The sequence below is a fragment of the Ixodes scapularis genome, unplaced genomic scaffold (genome assembly GCF_016920785.2).
Source record: "Ixodes scapularis isolate PalLabHiFi unplaced genomic scaffold, ASM1692078v2 PGA_scaffold1__304_contigs__length_218370807, whole genome shotgun sequence".
Lineage (NCBI taxonomy): Eukaryota > Metazoa > Arthropoda > Arachnida > Ixodida > Ixodidae > Ixodes > Ixodes scapularis.
Genome location: NW_024609846.1, coordinates 145254240 through 145273259, shown reverse-complemented (window position 1 = coordinate 145273259; position 19020 = coordinate 145254240). Strand labels below are relative to the sequence as shown.

At 46.5% G+C, this 19020-nt stretch overlaps 1 protein-coding gene across 1 annotated transcript; it reads left to right on the top strand.

Annotated features, from left to right (window-relative positions):
• The first annotated feature begins 11816 nt into the window (after positions 1-11816).
• On the top strand, positions 11817-14548 carry LOC8031379. Its single transcript, XM_040210090.2, has 3 exons — positions 11817-11970; positions 12059-12114; positions 14125-14548. The coding sequence occupies exons 1-3, from the start codon at positions 11877-11879 to the stop codon at positions 14272-14274; spliced, it is 300 nt and encodes a 99-aa protein (XP_040066024.1). The 5' UTR covers positions 11817-11876; the 3' UTR covers positions 14275-14548.
• The last annotated feature ends 4472 nt before the right edge of the window (positions 14549-19020 follow it).

Sequence of the window (19020 nt, the reverse complement as noted above, 5' to 3'; positions counted from 1 at the left end):
AGGAGAACAGAAATCAAAGAGCAAGTCTGTTGCAATCCCGTATTACCATAAAATATCGCATAAAAAAAGTTAATGTGCCAACAATGGGCTCAACTGTGCGTCTCCTTTGAGGGTGCGGCTTGTTTTTCGCTCAATGAAGCAACAAGAAGCGGGCGTTTGGCAAACTAAATATGTGTAGGGCTCAAAGTGATAAAAATTTTATTGTGGTTCACCGGTACCACACAGGATTATTGAAATTTAGGGGCAAATATACAATAATGGGGTTAGGTGATTAAGCCACGTCTTACTACGTTGGCATACGCACGTACACTATCTGGCATGTTGGATGCCAAGAAAAGTGCCCTGGTTTTTCTTCTATATCGCTCGAGAATGCTTAGGGTATTGTACATTCGTGGGGAATCAGATAAAAGCTCGTCCACACAGTTGCGTTTGACTGCGTTAAGACTGCTTGCATCGAACTGTTGCTATGGCGACCCTTACGACGAGGCAACGGGGAGGCACTGTGCTGCATGACGCAACGCAGCGCAACGCAACGCGGTCGACGGAGCTGTAAGAACGAGCTTTCATCGAAAACGCAAGCAGCACATTTGGTCACGAAGCAGCTCAATCGAAACCGAAACTGAGTGGCCAACTACGTAGCTCCCAGAGTGCATTGCCTGGCATTTCGCCGCGATGGGGCGCTTCGAATTTTGGAGGAAGTCTATCGTTGAGAGCAAAAGATGCGCTCATTGGTCTTTTAGGTTCAATAAAAACAAACAAGCGAAATGCAAAGTCACTACGACGCAGTTAAAAAAATATTTCAAAAAGGCGTCTTTAAAAGGATACTGAACTGAAATGTCGAGCTCACAAAACATGGCTGGACGGATAGTCGGGACACTCCAAAACCCCAAAACATCACTGGTACAGCGATATCTCTAACAGATCGCCGTATTTTTGGAAAAGAAGTGCGCGATTGCACACGGCCGACGAGGCCGACGAAACAAGGAAAATCACGAATCCCATTCCCTCTCCTGCTCGCTACGTTCCGTCTAGCTGGTGAACCGAAGCGAGGAGGAGAGAAGCGGGTCGCTTCCCCTCAACAACGCTTCTGCGGCCTAATTTTGCGAAATCCGAATTTCGGTTCAGTGTCCCTTTAACTTGGAAAGCCTTCGAGTGGGTAACAGAAAACGTGCGGACTCCACCAGTATAGTGGGAGGTGCGCGCTTTATGCTTAGACAGTTTTTAGGTTCATAGCCCCGAGAGCGAACACAAGCGTCGCTGCGGTCGCCGCGCCCTGATTGGGTGAGGTGTACCGTGACGTCAAGGGGAGGACTCCGCTCCGCGAAATCTCTTCGGCTCGCTTCCCAGCACCGGTTTCCTGGTTTGGCGTTGTGTGCCGCAAGCTCTTCGAGGAGCTGGACTTCCTTTTCCCCGGTGTACAAAATGTTGAGTTAGGCCGATATTGACGTGCTTCCGTACAATTTATAAGCCTGCTTGTCCCTTTTACATTTTAAAATTGGGTTACAAATCCCGAAAGCTATTGGCGGAGGCAATTCCGCCGATGAGCCTCCCCGTCCGTCCACACGACACAAGGCAATCTTGCGAGGGGTCGGTGAAGCGGTGGCGCAAGTGTTTCAGACGCTGGGATTCTGTTCCTTGCATGTTCATGATTTAGGACGATATTACATCCCGCTTTCAGGGCATTTGAAGTGGCATTTATATCATGGGCCTTTGGGTGGTCGGCAAATTAGCTCGCGACTCCGACTCTGCGCTGCCGCTCTGCATACGCTGGTTCGCAGATGTTTTAAAGGCCCTGCGTCTGATGATCTTTAAGGCCGGTTCTCACATGCAGCGAAGCGCTCATGTAGCGCTGCTCACGTGTCGTCAGCTACTTATCGTCTGCCACGAGCAACAGTTTTGACGGTGTGATACAAAGCTGGTGAACGCTACCGTCAGCACGCGCTTAGCGCGAGGTCAGCGCTATGCTTGTAGCGCTCCGCTGCATGTGTGAAGAACAGGGTTGTTTTACATAATTGTAGCTTTTTCGTGAAATAAATATATAGTTTATACATGCACGTATGCCGGAATATTTCTTAGAAGATGCACAATTACTGGAAATTAGTTTGTATGGAAGCAGCAAGAACGGCCGAATTGACCTCAGTTGCCAGTATGATATGTATTGAACTGCCCTAAATATGCACAGCAATAGTGCCGTAATTTGGAATGTTTATAATTTCTTTTTGACATTCTTTATTCCAGCCTTGGGTATTCGGAAAATACATCGGTTAGTCTGAATTGTTATTGCCAATTAAAAGATGCACTGCTGCAGGTCCCCAAAAGCTTCCTTAGCCTCCAAACTCCCTGCAGCAGTGGACTCTCTGACAACAGAGGAAAACAGGAGTAAAAGCCAGCATTCGAACGTCTGTCCAGTGGTAGATGCAGCACTAGTAGCAGTAAATGTGGAACCTGTGAAGGGTGACAGTCTGCGTGAGAAAATTAAGCTTCTGGTATTTTAGCTTCAGGACAAGTCGATTTAAGTAAAATCTCAAGTTTAGGGCTTAAGGGACTAATAACGAGCTAGACACCTTCGCTTACGTTTGCTACACATTACTTGGGGGTTGATATAAACAAGTCCACAGATACCACCCGTGTGGTCCATTCAAATACTATCCGAATCCAGCAAAGGTCAAATGCGAGCAATGCATATAATAAATGTCGCATAACATAACAGCGCACAACTAGAGAAACACTCGCAAACTCAGACACACCATAGTTGTGCGCTGTTACGTTATTCGACATGAACTACCAACTCGCCCAGTCAGCAGTCTTATCAGTATATAATAAATGTTCCTTTTTTTTTACTTTGCCCTTGCACTTGGGCTCTCTTGTGATTCTCTCCCCAAGGCCCAGACTGTATTTAGCATGTTGCTCGAGCAGCATGCAGCTTTTCTGCTTCGGCTATCTTGTTTAAAAACAGAGATACAAAAGAACTAGTATACATAACCTGCCAATTCATTCACACCATCAGCAGCATTGATTGTGCGAAATGTAAATCTATAGTGATGATCCTGCAATTGTAGCCGTATTTCTTTATTTTCATATACCAACTGTGATTCATGCGTTGCCTGCCCTGTCAACCATGCTTAAAATGTTGGTTGAGGTTTCAACTGTAGCTACAGGCCATACATCGATAAAGGCACATGTAAAAATTTACACTTCCTACGAAAAACACGCCAAAACAAGATTAAATAGAAACGAGCGCGCCGTCAGCTAGCGTCGTCACAGCCTCCACAGGGCGAGCGGGGCGAGTCGGGGAAAAATTCTCTCCTCGCCGTGACGTCACCCCAGTTCGCCATAAGGGGGCGCCACGCGAACTTCTCGGGGCTAAAAGCCTGCAAACTTTTTTGGGCTCATGTTTATAATCTGTAGGGCTCGGACCGGGCTCAGGGTCATATTAGGGAGTTTTAGTCGACCGTGTTTCCCCCTCCGCTAACCCTCCGCTACGAAGAAACCGCCACTGCGCCTGCGCACCGATGACCTTGGCTGAGAGTTCCGGGTAGCGGAGGGGCTTAGCGGAGAGGGAAACACGGTCTACTAAAACTCAATATTAAAGGGATACTTCAACGAAATTTGAAATATAGCCGTCGTGTTCAAAAATAGGTTGAATATGATCCACAATATCCGTAAATGACAATCGCACGTTTGTGTTTTGAGCCTGATGGCTGTATTTTTCGTTATAAACCATGGAGAATAGAAGGGTAGGAGAGGGCATGAGGTCAGCCGCGTAGCTTCCACAAGCCATGCCCTCTTGACGCCTCGCCTCTTTCTCATTTTCCTCCTCACTCTCCTCACTTATCAGCCCAACGTGACCACATCACGTGGCCGTAGCTAGCCTTCGTCTAGCCTTTCATCTGATAAAACCTACCGGACGGAGCGCCGGCAAGCCTGCAAGGAATCCTCCTACAATCAACCATCCATCTCGCACGTGACATGTCACGCGCACCAATCGCCAGAGAGATCTGCGGTCACGCTGGGCACAATATCGTTTAAACTTTTTATGACTAGGCTTCACCGTTATTGCAACGTGCCCCCTCCTAGTACTCCTAACCTCCTTGTTATAAACGGCCCACTCTGGCAAGCGCTTGAAGAGCAGCCAGCGGAGAGCTCATGATATCGGACGCAATCGTGACGCAGTTCGTCTCGGGACGAACAAAGCTGCGGCGAGGCTGACGTCGAGAGGATGTCCAAGTCGTTCTACCACCGAAGCGGCGGCTTTTGTACGAATTTCGAGTGACAAGTTAACCTTTTATAATCTTGTAGAGGGACAATAGCGACTTCTGGGACACACAAAAGAGATTCTCAGGAAGAGGGGAGTTTCTCCTTCCTCTCTTCTCTCGTTGGAGCCGGAGGCGAGACAGTTATCATCACTAGCTGTCAAGGTTCCTAGACGGGCATTACAAACGAGGCGTTAGCGACATCCACCAGGTGCTCTTTGCTAATTGTATAGTTCGTTTTAAAATTCCTTTTTGTGTCTTTTTCAACAGGAGATGGGTGTGCCTGATGGGTGTAGGAACAAATGGTCCGGAACTAATCTAGGAGATGGGTGTAGGAACAAACATGGTCCCGGAACCATTAGTTCCGGGTCCATTTGTTCCGGATCCATTCATTCCGGGAACATTTGTTCCGGGACCATTTGTTCCGTTACCCATGTCTGATGTGGTACTGCTCCCTTGAACACGAAAAGACCAAGAAATGAGCGCCAAAAGTTCGTTGTAGTACCCCTTAAAAAAAATTGTCGGGCTCGAGTCGGGTTTGGGCAGTGCCTCTTCCGTGCCGGGTCCGGCCGGGCCTAGAAATTAAATATTCTGTCGGGTTTGTGCCGGGCCCGGATCGCGTCTCTACCGGGCCGGGTAGAGACGCGACCCGAACCTGACGTCAGAGCTCGACTTTGAGTCAAGTTTGAGCCGAGCGTTGACGCAATCGTCGTATCCACTCTGTGCCCAACGTTGGTCTTATCTGATGGCGCCAACTCATTCAGCACTACGGCTCTGTTGTCTAGGAGCAGACTTGGACGTAGTTCAACTACTCTACTCAAACTACTTTAGTTTAACTACTTTTTTGAGTAACTTGGTAACTTTCAATTACAACTTGATTTGGGTAATTAGTAGTTTAACTTAACTACTTTTTTCAGGTAACTTCTACTCAAATTACTAACTACTTTCGAAATTATATAGTCCTAATTTTGTCCATCACGAAAGTTTGAGCGCAGAAATGAATAAGACGCCGGCAGATGAAGTGGCATTCCCGAACAAGGGGCCCCTTGTTCGGGGAGGCGTCCTTGGGCCAAGGTGGCGACGAGCAGCCAAAACATAACACCGGCACACACGAACGCAGGAAGAAATGCTTAACAAACCTTGGTCAGGTATTGACCTAATCCGGTAATGCACGCAGGCGCCGCGTTTCCAGCTGCAACCGTAAAAGACGGGGACCCGAGAGTTGTTGTTTTCGTGTTGTCTGTCTTTAGTGAGTTCTGACTCAAGCGGTAGGTTCCACGGGAAGGCCACTGGAATGACCTCGCAGCTGGGCGCCTGTTCCCATGGTCGCCTTGTCGTCAGCGCATAAGCCTTTGCAAAGCCGGACTCCCCCGCTCACAAGCCCTGGTACGGATAATCTGTTCATGGTAGCGCGTTCCCTCTTCCAGCTGCAACCGTATACGAGCGACGATGCTTGTTCACGTAATCCTTTGCGTCCTTCCGACCATCCATGCCTGGGAGACCTCCTCTTTGTTAAAAACGATTTACTTAATTGTCAGGCGTGTCAGGCACGTCAGAATATTGTAGTCGGCGGCGAGTATTGCGAGTTACACTTGGGAGATCCTTTTGTTGGACCTGGCGTCAGCGGCGAAGTATACTTCGGTTCATCTTCTGTTAAACCAGAACAATTTTTTTTTCTGCAGTAGCGTAGCACTAGCACTACACCGGGACGCGGAGTCGTCCGGATGATCTCATCGTCGTGGCGCGAGACTTGAACCCTTGACGGTCTGGTGCACTTGCTCTGCGTACTCTCAGAACGACGTCGGAATAAAGAGGGGCCAGTCATAACAATCTCAACTTGACGAAGAAAAAAGAAAAAAAGGAGGAAAGTTTGTTATAAAAGACCCTTTACCCGAGGCAAACCTCACATGTTTCGTCATGGGCACCTAAGATGCCGACACTCGCTTACCCGACCCTGCACAGCCTGTTTCTCAAATTCAACGCTGCCGTTCCACCCAGCCCGTCGGTGGAACGTCTATTTAGCTTGCCTGGGGACGTCTTTAGAAGGAAAAGGGGAAAACTCTCATATCAAGAACTTTGAAGAACTGCGAGCGAATAAACTATTTTGGCGAAAACGCAAGCCAGAAATAGACTGCATTTATTTTAGGCTCGCAGGGTTTTTCATTGATCAGAACTGTTGTTCATTTTGCTACCACAATAATATTAAAAAGTAACTTCGAAAGTAACTTCAAAGTAACTCGCTACTTTTTACAGTAGTTAGTAGTTTACTCAATTACTATTACAAATGCGTAATTTCTACTCTACTCCAATTACTTTTGGCGTCGATACTCAGTAACTTAACTTAACTATTTGTACATGTCTGTCTAGGAGGTGTTGCGCTGCGGCGCGGTCGAATGCGGGCGTGCTCAGTTGCCGCTCAGCCGTCGCCGGTTGTTCTTCGCTCTGGGCTTCCGTAGTAGCGGTGCGTCGATTGTGATGAGTGTGTTTCGTTAAAACGATGGATGCGGCTGCCTTGAGTAGTATGGATGTTGTTCTTTCCACGAGTGATATGGGTGACAGTATCCAAGGGTACTATGACAGGCAGAGTTAAAAAAGGGCTGAAAAAAATTACAGGAAGATCCATTGCTGGATTCTTACGTAATGCATTAGCATGACCCTTAGAAAACGCTACACACGCCACCTTTTGGGAAACGCTGACACTGACCCCGTAACGAGGCCAAAAAGTGGCAGCAAAAAATAGAGGAAGCAAAAGAGAAAGCCAGAACAGAAAAGTTAAGGGGTCAGCTTTACCGTTTCTCAAAGGGGGACATGTGTGCCGTTTCCCAAGGGTCATGCTAACGCATTCCCTAAGAATCCACCAATAAATATTCCCTGTAAAATTTTTTATCTGTTCCCAGTCTCGTTTTTTTTTTTGTTTTTTTTTTTTTTCTGTGTTTTTGGGGTAAAGTTGGTCCGAACTTCGTAGCATTTTTGTTCAGAAGTTCAAACTCCGTTGAACTTTTTAGCTTCGCAGGTTCGAAAGTTCAGAAATTGTCAATTTCTTGACGCGAACAATTAATTCTTTTTTTTTTTTTCTATTGTAATAAGTTTGAAACGTTCTGAATTTTTCGAATCAATTTGTTTCAGCCTTTGAACCTGAGGTTAAAAAAATTAAAGACGTTTACGATTCTCTGTAATGCGAAATTAGAGCGTAGCTCTTGAGGAGGAGAAAGGGGGGGGGGGGGGGGGGGGGGGTTACGGAGGGGAGAATATATGTCCCCGCTCCCCCTCCGTACACTCCCCTCCCATTTAGCGAGAAATTTTCGCTAAATTTCCCGCTAAATAGGCCCTTTCCGAAATTCAGTGCCATCTGGTGGCTGAAATGGCGGTGTAACTTTTGCCGTATTAATTTCGGCAGTGAACCTGTAGCCTGCAGTATTTTATCGGGCACCGTCCCTTTCGCAAGTCAGAACGAGAATGTGCTCCCCAATCCCCCCCCCCCCCCCCCCCCCCCTTCACTGTACAGTTCTTTCTCAAACATCTCTTTCAGTGTCGTTGGCCGCAAAGATGCAACCAGTCAGAACGAAGCGCCAACCCAGAGAGACGCCTTGATAATGTTCTATATATCAAGGGGCTTTGAAATCGATTCTGTGATACTAACAGATTGACTGGGCCCGAGCTATAGAAATGACGGCTTACGCAGCTCTTGCATTCAATTCCTGCTTCGCATCGTGCTAACGTCTGGAATGTAAACAGAAGGCCGTAAACGGTTTGATAATTGGGCTAGTTGGTATTTAAACATCTAAACGGTATTACCGCACACGTAGAGAGAAGATACAGGAAAGAGCGCTTTTTCCTGTATCTTCTCTCTACGTGTGTGCTAATATCGTTTAGAAGGCCGCCATTAGTACATATGCCCATTTTTCAGACGATGATGATAGTGATCAAATGGCCAGACTGAATTTCGGAAAGGGTTTATTAAGCGAAAATTTCCCCGCTGAATTCAGCGGGGAAATATTCACGCTAAAATTATCGAGTAGTTTACCAAAAGTTTCCCGCTAAATTATGGGAAAATAAATTTTCCCATAATAACGTCACGTGTGACGTCATTTTGGGAAAAGTCCCATAATGCAACGCGCGATTATGCCGACGCCGCTCAACCCGGAAACGGGCGCCTAAGAGCTGGGCTCTAAAAAATTGGTGACATTTCTAGCAGTGGTGTAGCCAGGAATTTTTCTCGGAGGGGCTCTGTTCTATTATCGCGTGTAGTAGCCGATGTACTGTACGATTCACGGATACAACCACAATCGTTCCTTTAAAAAAAAAAAAAAAAAAAAAAGTTTTGGGGTTTGGGGGGGGAAAGGGGGTTGATTCCCAAAAACCACCTCCCTGCCAACGACACTGATTTCCAGTCTCCTTCACCAAGTCGCAAGACAAATACTGCTTGACCTCATCCAAGAAGACAGTTATGACGCCGTGCTTCAGAATGTGTTGCCTGACTCATATCTAAAACAAACAAAGCAGTTTTTGTGAGAAAAAAAATTATTAAAAGGACATTGAACTTCCCGAAAACATTTTTCTAAGTATCTAAATAAAATTAAAAAACACAAATGCAAAAAAAAAAAAAAAAATATATATATATATATATATATATGCGCAGCATTTGCGCTGTGAGGCACATTTCCCGAAACCGAAAGCAACTTGAATTTCGAGGTTGATTTCTCGACATTGAGAATTGCAAGAAGCGAAAGTATGCATGAGAGTTGGCTAGGAAACATCATAATCTAAACTCCGAGACACGAATAAATGAAATAACAGACAATACTACGCGAAATTTTAGACACAGCTGTGTGTATTCGCAAGGAAACAGCAATATAGCCGTCCATACGGACAGGTAAAAAAATGAAAAAAGACATGGCGCTGCAAAGTCTTGACGGAAGTTTGACAGACAGATTGACCTCCAACGCCACAACAACAGCAGACACCCGCCGCCAAGCCATCCGACATGATAAGTAAGCCCCGCCAAGCTTGGTTTCGGTTTCGCTTCTAATTAAAAATGTGTCTCTTTGCATAGATATTAGGCAAAAGAGAAAAAAAAGTGTTTGAAAAGCTTTTTTTTTTTTAGGGTATTTATTTTATTTTTAGTGCAATATTTACGCCGTGAGAAAGATTTTGATTTCGGAGCGAAACGCAAACTCAAACAAGTTTCTTTTCCTAAAAAAATTATTTTAAACGCCCTGTGGTGCTGTGAAACTCCCTATAATAACACTATCACGTTGAAATGGGAATTAGGAGATAAAAATTAACCATTAAAAAAAGTGGTTTCAATTCGTTTAAAAACAATAAACCTGATTTTTATATATTTTGGACAGGAAAAATAGCCTTATTTCCTCCCTGCCATCGGATCAGAGCAACGAACCAGCAAATTAGATTCAGAGCAGGTAGGTGCCTGACACTCGTCGTGGCTGTAACTTTCGCTGTTTGCCAAGTCGTTATGGTGAAACGGAGTTAAACTTTAGAAAGTGGCTCATTCGTCTAGCATATTTGGACACTGCAGCCCGTCAACTGATCACTCTCCTTGAAGCTGGGGGCAAGCATCGGCATATGATCCGCGAATTCAAGTGGGCGACGTGCGTGATTTTCGTGTTTTCGTCGAGCCCATACATGAAGCTTGGAGCATGACTGCTTCGTTCAAGAAGAACAATAAAAAGAAATAATCATTTTCTGTCCTTACGGTTAGCGCTGCAGTGAGCATTGATTTACATCAAACACAAACCTGTAAGGACTATATTAGTGAAAAGAATGAGTGTGCAGGCGAGCTGTAATGCAGAAAAGAAAAAAAAAATAGCCGAAGGAACATACACAGAAGGGAACGTCTACAAAATTCAGGACGATCCTGAATTTTTCATAACAGTTCTATCGATGACCCGAATTATATGTAAACTCGAATACTAATAAATAATCGAAAGTCTAATCGAACTATTCAGATAATTATTTTATTCGAATACAAAACTCGGTTTCTCGCACATTCCTAACAACGTTGATTCCTAATTTCTCTAGCTTTCCCTAGAGTCAGGGACCATACTACCTTGTGCTACGTTGTCAAGGCTAGCGTTGCTTTCGTACTGCTCCAACCACCAGCTACCACCAACACGTCTGCTTCTCACAAGAGAGACTGGTCGCTGCATGCGGGGCTGAAGCGCTGGAAGTTTCGCTGCCCTTGACAATTGACCCCGTAAGTGACTACGTCACAACATTGCGTCTGGATCCAAACAAACCGTTGCCAGGGGCGTTGCTATGGACTAATGCATGGAGACTCCACATGACGCTAGATTTTTGCTTACAAGTAAGTAAATAATTTTCTGTAAGCAACCTAGCTTCTTGATATCTAATTATGAAGAAGTTCTTGTCGTCTCACTGTCGTACTGCAGCAATCAAAGCCATTTCTGAAATATTACACTCCGCTTTGCTTTGGTAGCAGACGACACGATAGATTTGCTGGCCTCTGTTGCAGCGGGCGTCTTCGTTGAATTGCGTCGGTAGACGAGCGATAAAAACAAGTGCATCGCCATTGCCGTAAAAGTTTCCGTGATGTGCGTGTTTTTTGTTTTTTTTTTCTGTGAAGGACCCAGCTTCGTTCAGAGGGGTGTTAATGCCGTAAAATCAAACCACGTCATGCAGATCAGTTACGGCGACGACCTGAAGTGCATTACCGGCGTAGTGTAGGCCAGTATGAGAAACAAATCGTAAGCCGTCGAGGTAAGTCGTTCATTATTATTATTATTATTGAGGTTGTCAGGTTATTAAAGAATTGCATGTCTATCGTGATTTCACATGCAGTAACCATCGCAGCGATGGTTACAACCAGGTACGAAGCACCCTCGCACTGCGCGAGTCCGCAAACAAAATGTGGGATCTCAACCGATCGCCTGAAGTGATTTTCTCACGTGTGCAATGCGATCTATTAGCAGACGATCATCTCGATTGACGCCCGGACTTTTGATAGACCATATTTTGCATCGCACCCCACTGTGAATTCTTATAAGTGTCTGAAACTCGTTATATTTCAAACAAATGCAATATCAGAATATTGTCTTCCTTCACACGATTCAAACGAAGGCGCCGGTTTGGCCAGCCAGCGTGTGGCAGACGGCATACTTCTTGCATTCGTCGTCTGCTGCAGGCACCTTGAGGACCGGAAGTTGTACTCGTAAATATTTTAGAAACAAGCGATTACCGGCACACTTCTGTCAAAACATATATGACATTCAAGCTTTCTATATCTGTTATTTTTAGAAGTTTAAATTCTACTCCTGATTTTTGATCAGTCGGGTTTTCGTAGCGAAACCTAAACACATGTATTTGTCCATAACAACGACCCTAGCAACGGTTTGTTTGGACCCATGACGTCACACTTACGGAGTCAGCCAACGTAGCCGCCAATACAAAACGAAACCGAAACAAGAAAATAACAAATTTATTACGTACCTCCAACGTATTAATGCATTGACAATTATGCATCTATAACCTATTTTGTCATTTGTAGTTTAGTCTTCAAACAAAGATAACTCTGATTTCTTCTCCTCACTCGGCTACCCTCGATCCAGGAAGCTAATCGACCGCAACATCATCACGCACTCAAAAATGGCGCAAGGCAAGTTGAAAAAGAAGTCGGCTGGCCCGAAAAAGGCGAAGAAGAATGCGGGCGCGCGTTCTTCGCTCAAAGGAGTCTCCAAAGGTACGTCCACGATCGCGGGGCATTCGCCGTCTTTCGAGAATCTGTCGGGGGCATTCCGTGCCGTGTTACAGCTTCTGTGCATTTCCAGCTCGGTCCGTCCCCAAGAAAGCGAAGGCAGTTACCGCCAAACAACAGGTGAAAGTGGTAAGCGTCTTCACCTTTCCCATTCTCTGTGTGCGCCGTGCGCACCTTTATGCATCTTCCTTCCCGAACCGATGAAAATGGCGCACGAAATTCTGTTTTCTGGAGCGTGTAGTGCGCATCTTCGGCGCGTATCACGTGGTGATGCTAGTCGAGACAAAAAGAAAAATGGCGGGAAATGTGGGTTGCCGGCTGGCGGGCAGGGAGGAACAGTTGGCCTCGTTCGCGCCACGCGTGTCCCATACGCTGGAATGGACCGGGTTGGCGTTTTGGCGCGCTCTTTGTGTTTGGGAATCACAAAGGACGCCGAGGTTTAGCGGCGGTTGACGTTGATGAGCGGGAGGCGTCCATTGTGAACTCGCTTTGTAGAGTAGGGACGCCATTTTTTGTTGGAGGGCACGCAGCCACAGCCGCCAAAAGTATCTTTGAAACGCCTAAAGCCAAGTGTACCAAAATAATAAAAGAGAAAAATAAATTTTTATTGGACAGTTATCTCGGGCAGCACGCTTTAAAAAATTTACAAGGAGCGATTAATACCGGTCATTTTATAATAAATGTTGTATAAACGGTTTGTCATCTTTTTCACGTGACAAATTCAGTGACTCACTGAATTCAGTCACTCACTCTTTACCACTTGTAGAGTGGTAAAGAAATAATCGCTTGCGAATAAATAATATTTGATTGACAGAAATAAGAATCTGAACCAAGGGTTTGCTCATTGTGAAGTATGTTTGGATGCCATATGTGCTTGTACCATGATGGAACTTAACCCGAGACTGGGGTAGAAACAGAAACTTAAAAGTAGAAGGGACAGAGACAAGTGAAGAAGAGAACGTCTCAAACGCAGCTAAAAGATTTATTTAGTCCCACATCCTTACATACTCAACCACAAGGTCACCCAAACACTTATAGTTATAATGCACTCCATCAGCATAAGGATTTTCTCAGGAAGCCTCGCACACATCATGGGTTGCACTACGAAAATTATTTATAGACCGTACTTAAAGGGAAGCTACGGAGCTTCTTGAAAAAAAAATGAGTTAGAAGTGAATTCTAGTGTGTATTTACCCCGTGCACCCGAATACCCAAACCATTTGCTGCGCAGGTATTATTGTTAAGCGCAAGAAAACGCGAAAGACAGTCGCTGTATGTGACGTCGTCAACGGATCTTTTGGCTGCCCAAGGCTAGGCAGGCCTTGGGCAGCCAAATGGCATTCCATCCCGCCCAGCTTCAGTCCTCTTTTGAAATTGCTCTTATGGCTCTCCAGCACGTCACAATCAAACATAATTGTGATATCTGTTATTCAGGAAGTCACATTTTCAAGCAGTAACGGTTGCCAATTGCGCCCGATCTGCACGACGCACAAAGACGGTGCCACCCGCGAGATGATCGTTTTTAACCCATCGCCAGCTACATTTCCGCTTACAGCAATATTGTCTCCAGCTTAACCATTTCTAACAAAAATTTGATGAAGCGGTTAGAAAACTGGGTGAATCTTGGCGGTCTTAGAAGTGAGGGGTGCTCAAACCCTGTACCCAACGTCATGAATGCCAGGACGGCATCTAGAACGAACCCAACCGGCGTGTTTGCTAAGTCTTAAAAAGTGGATCTTCGATTTCCGCCTCATGACTATGTTTAGAAGCTTTAGTATGGCGGTGTCGGAGCAGTGGATGTGGCGGGCACCTGTCTTGCTACGAGTCGCTCTACGGCTGGGCAGTCCGTGGAAGCTTTGGCAGCTGGGAGTAGAGATGCTGAGACAACGACACTCGCATTTGCTCATACTTTTTCCTGGGACTTTAAGCCCCAGCCTCTGGGATTGCGACATCTGTGCTGCGACACACCGACTTTTGCGACTCGTTTGCGTCCGCTTTTGATGTATGGGCGAGATGGAATGCCAAACAGACCAGTGGAAAACGCATTCTTGGCACTGTAACGCTAGCGTGATCTTTGGATATTCCCGTCTTTGGCACACACGAAAGAGGGTTGGTGTCTGGCGCTTGCTTGCCTTTCAGGCTCTGGAGAAGAACATCCGGAAGAACATCGAGACTGAGCTCCGGGCACGGGCGACCGACGAGGGCAAGCCAATGGCGACCTCGGCGGGCACGAGCAGCGGCGCCGCCGCCAAGAAGCGCGGCAAGAAGGGCGCAAAGTCCAAAAAGTGAATGGCTTCGCCACTTGCGGGGCACAGCCCTCGTCTGTTTCTTTCCCCATCTCGGCATTGCACCTTCTTCGTTGTAACTCTGATCGCACTCGCAGTACTCATCGAGTCTGCCACCAGCCCTTTACTTCTTAACGAAACTCAGTTGGCAAAATAAGAAATACATATGCCACCGAGAAAGTCAGTCACATTGCATTATACCATCGAACGAATCACCGGGCTCAAAGTGCCCACATGAAACTTGTACCTGGCGAAATAAATTGAGCACTTGCTGTTTATCACTTGTGCACTACTCTCTTCGTCTTCTGCGGCCGGGGTTCTGAAGCTGTTCGATTTCGAGGGATATCCTTCCTTGAATGAAACCAAGGGGCCCCTTACTGTCCCGGTTTGTAGACCCCTGCAGTAAAGTAGAGCACGAGTCTACAGACCTCGTAAACAATAATACCAGGGAGTGTTTAGCTCATGGTTGTTTATGCTTCAATGTGTAATCCAGATCTGCCATGGCCTTTGAGATTTTTCCCGCACTGGCTGTGCTCCTCGGGCACCTCGGTAGTGCTTGCAACCAAACCAAATAAATACAAAGAAATAGCCGCAAATTATCATTACCACCATTATCGTTGATCTACAGAACTTGGGAGCAGCGCCAAATGTGCTCCCCCCCTCTCGCCGCAACACAGGCCTTTGGCAGGGAAGAAGCTGATAAAATTTTGAAGGTTAATTTTTTTTAGAAGCGTGAAAGGTGTAAAACAAATGCCCACAATGTTGTTTTCAAAGAAACTGTGCGTCTAATCATTTCAATCAAAATCGGGAAGGAGAGTCAAAATATACGTTCACACTAAATAGTGATAGTGATTTATTTCGGCTCGGGAGAGCCGCAGCTCAGCAGAAAGGCAATTTTTAATGTGAAAGATTCATTGGCTAAGTCGGCATTTCGTGAAGCCTCGATTAAAGTGTGGCCACAAGGTTCGACCCGATTGGTTGACAAGTTGGAGAACAGTGAGGTGCTCAACGCCAATTGGTCACTCAACCCCTGGTCACATGACCAGGGGTTGAGTGAGGAGGAGAAAGAGGAGTGGGTTAGAAGGTTCTGGGAGATCACCAGGTTTATCATTTTAAGTGTAGACATGCCATGCATTAAATTATTCAGTGAAGAGCGCCGTGAACGTAGGCGTCTGGCTGAACAGGCTAGACGTGCTGCTAAACAATGATGAAAACGTTTGTGATGCTAGAATGTTTCACCGATGCAACACAACTGCTTAGCGATTTGCTGCACATTTTTCCTTCCAGCTTGCTCCACCTCCCCTTCTATCCCACTGCAGCCACAGCAAGCCATCCAACTTCTCTTTACGGCGGCTAGTCAAGCTTCTCTCTTTAGGGATGCAGCTTGGCCGATGTATATCTAAGAGCCTTGGAGTTCCTTTTCCTGTGAAAATAATTTTTGCTGCTATTGGCCACACCAGTGGTTCTATATCGAGAAATGCACATTTCTCTAGACCGAGTGCGAACGAACCCGTCCTGGGATTAATGTAGAAGTGCAGCGCAGAAGTTTATGTGCATAGTAATGTAATGCCCGTGCTATAGTAAGCTACAGTTCAAGAAGGTAGGACAAGGGAAAGGGAGGCTGGGGAGGAGGAACCAGACGGAACACTGGATGAAAGGGGGAAACCATTCTCCAGCATTCCATCTGCTTTCTCCTCCTTGGCCTTTCTTTCCCTCACCATACCTTCTTGAGCTGCAACATACTATGGGAAGTGTCTGGCATATAGTGATCATGCATTGATGGGTGGTTCAGATCTTATAAAATAGTGCTTAAACTGGAAGTACACTTTACTTCGGGACAGATGGTCGAGGAAGTTTGGGACCTTGGGGGAACCCTTGAGGGTACTCTACAGAACTCCAGGGAACAGAGTCCGGGAATCCACAGACCATAATGCACTGGCAGCGTAAAATCTGACCTGCGACGCAGTTCTTGCTTCGGGAACAGCCTAGCACAAAAACAGTGCAAGCCCAAGAACGATGTCACGGTGTCAAGCGCAGCAGTTTTTTGCAGGTCAATAGACCTATTACAAAACATACAGCGCCGCAATCGCAGGGAATTTTGGGAACCCTCGGTACAGATCACGCGCTTTCCCGTTGCGCGACTGTGCGCACGTCCCGGCAGCTACCGCCAGCAGCCGTTGCAGCCATCCCGCCCACCCCCCGAGTTGTACGTCGTTGGCGGCGTACCGTATCTGCGGCAACGTAAAGGCATCGCGACAGGTGAACTTAATTGAATACATTATTCGTCGTAACTTACCTTCACGTACTGAAGTGTCACCGAGTCCACTTACTTTGTGCCGCAACCGTGGCAGGTTTCGACCAGTTTCGACAAAGCATTGGTGCAGCAGACGACAGAGCCGGTACAAAGGGGGATGAGAAAGGGGCAGCCGTTGGCTCGTCGCTAGCCAGACTCTGCTGCTCATAAGTTGTTGCCGTGGTAACCTGCACCTGCTCACGTGGTAGCGGGAGGAGGGGCGTACCAAGGGCTCCTATTATTCGTTGCGCGTGTGCTTTTGGGATTTTTGCAAAGGGTCTATTGCGCGACCCTAGGATTCAGCCATTGAGAAATGCTGCCACGATTGAAAACAAATGTCGATCAAGTCATCTGGCAGTGCTGTCAGCTGTACAACGTGCAACTATGAGGGGGTAGAAGGGAAAGATGCATCTCTCACTTCACACGGCGGGCAAGAGCGGTTGTACAGTTAGTGTCTCGGCGTGCGTGTAATCTGAAAGTCAACACCAGCGCCAGAACTGCTCTTTGCGCTGCATCCGTGATTGTGAACCCTTTCTTTCGACCGCATGCTGACCCACCCTGCAGAGGAAGGGTGGCAATGCTGCTCCCATTTAAATTGTGTACCTTCACCCCATATGCCGATCGATGGGATTGCTGTTGACCGTGCACCATCCCTTCTAGACTACTGTAGAGCAGCTCGGACCGTTCCCTGGCATTCCTGGCTCCCACGTGTTCGCTCATTCCCGCTCCCCTCCCACTTGATCTGACGGAACATTCAGCATCACTCGCTTTGTCAGAATCGTCTTCCATTTCGGGGAGGAAACCAACAGAGAGAAAGATTGGCATTGAACGAGAGTGTAGCGAGCTTTGGTAAAGCATTCACTTGCTCGGTCGGCGTCTCGTGGTTTTAAATGCGTTGGCAGTTATTGCCCCGGTGCATGCAGCCTTCTCTCGTTTGGACGACACGTGCTGTGGTTTGGACTGGACCGGTTTTGAGAGGCTGCAGTGCGGTTTCTGCAGTGCTCTTTCCCTCCGTTTGTTCGCTCGTTACGTCTACTTTCTCTCGCTCTTGCAGGGAATGCGACAGGTGCAACGACACGAGGCATGGTTCACTACGCATGCACTGTCGTGCGTCTCCCAATCACTTGGAAGTGCACACTCAAGCTTGGTCGTCGTGTCGTCTGCTAGCTCGCGCCCACTTTGAAAGTGTGCTCGCGTTAAAGGATTAATGCAACTACACATATCCGAGTGGTACACACGATCTAAAAAGGTTCGAAAAGCTTTCTGCTCGTCATACTCCAACGCAAGATCTACATTTCGCAAACACAGAGCAAACAGTACGCAGACCGTAGGTGGCGATTGAGGGTAGCTGTGGTAGCTGCATCCGAAACTTCCAGTGCCCGGAAGAACAGACTGGCTCTCGGAAGACAACATTATGCAAACGGTTGCGAGGTCAAAATTCCCATCCTTCGCCGAGTCGGAACCCCCGCGCTGACTGCCTACGCGTTTCGTCGAGAATCGGTGTAGCAACAACGGCGATTTATGCACAGAGTTCATATAATGTTCAAGAGGAAAAGGTCCCATGCAATGCGGCCACTTTGGAACAGCGGGGTATGGACGTGGACATCCCGGTGGGACGAGATTGCTGGCGATGCTTTAACAAAGCAGCAGGAAAAAATCACTGGCAAGGTGTTTACCTAGTGTTTCTCTCGCTGCAAGGCATGGAGCTGGGCTAGTTGATAGAGCATTATTGAAAAAAAAAAAAAAAAAAAAAAAAAACGGTGCACAAGACGAAAGACAAGTTAATAAGTACACGCACGCAATGCTGACCGGCAACTGAAAATTTTACTTGTGCACGATACAGCATAGTACAGCAAGTGCAGAAGTAAAATTTTCAGTTGTCAGACAGCTCTTTCTGTACTTCTTCAACTTGTCTTTCATTATTTGCACTGTTTTTATCACTTCAATAGTGCTCAACCAACCCGCCCAACTCCACACCTTGTTGCAGTATTTTTTTTCTACGTCAATCACTTTTATCTGTTCTTCCAATCAAGCCCATCGGGACATGTTAATGAGATTAAGATTTTAGCATGGCACAGAACTAAGACTGCCAGAGAAATTTGCAAGGCTTTTTGTATTGCCAGCTATAAAGCAGGCATGTGCATTGGTGCACGTCGGTAGTCCTGGTGGGCAACGAGGTGGAATTTGTTAATTGTATCTGCATTACGTTATTGGGTTGTTTTCGGTTCTGTCTTTTTCAGTATCATGTTTGCTTGCTGTATCATACAGAAGTAGAATTTTTAGTTGTCAGTCAGTGCTGTGTGTGTGTACTACAAATTGTCTTCAGTCTTTTGCACCAGTTATTCAGTCCAATGTTTTTCTTGCTTTATTTTGTATAAAAACACCGGCTTCACACATTGTATAAAATAAAGTTAAGCACTTGAGCAACTTCAACTTGTCACAGCAAAACGAACACGT

Bases quoted from the DNA above. Each gene is read 5' to 3' on its own strand.
- LOC8031379 (XM_040210090.2), top strand. From the start codon at position 11,877: ATGGCGCAAGGCAAGTTGAAAAAGAAGTCGGCTGGCCCGAAAAAGGCG. The intron at 11,971-12,058 runs GTACGTCCACGA...GTGCATTTCCAG, and splicing joins GCTCAAAGGAGTCTCCAAAG to CTCGGTCCGTCCCCAAGAAA. The intron at 12,115-14,124 runs GTAAGCGTCTTC...CTTGCCTTTCAG, and splicing joins CCAAACAACAGGTGAAAGTG to GCTCTGGAGAAGAACATCCG.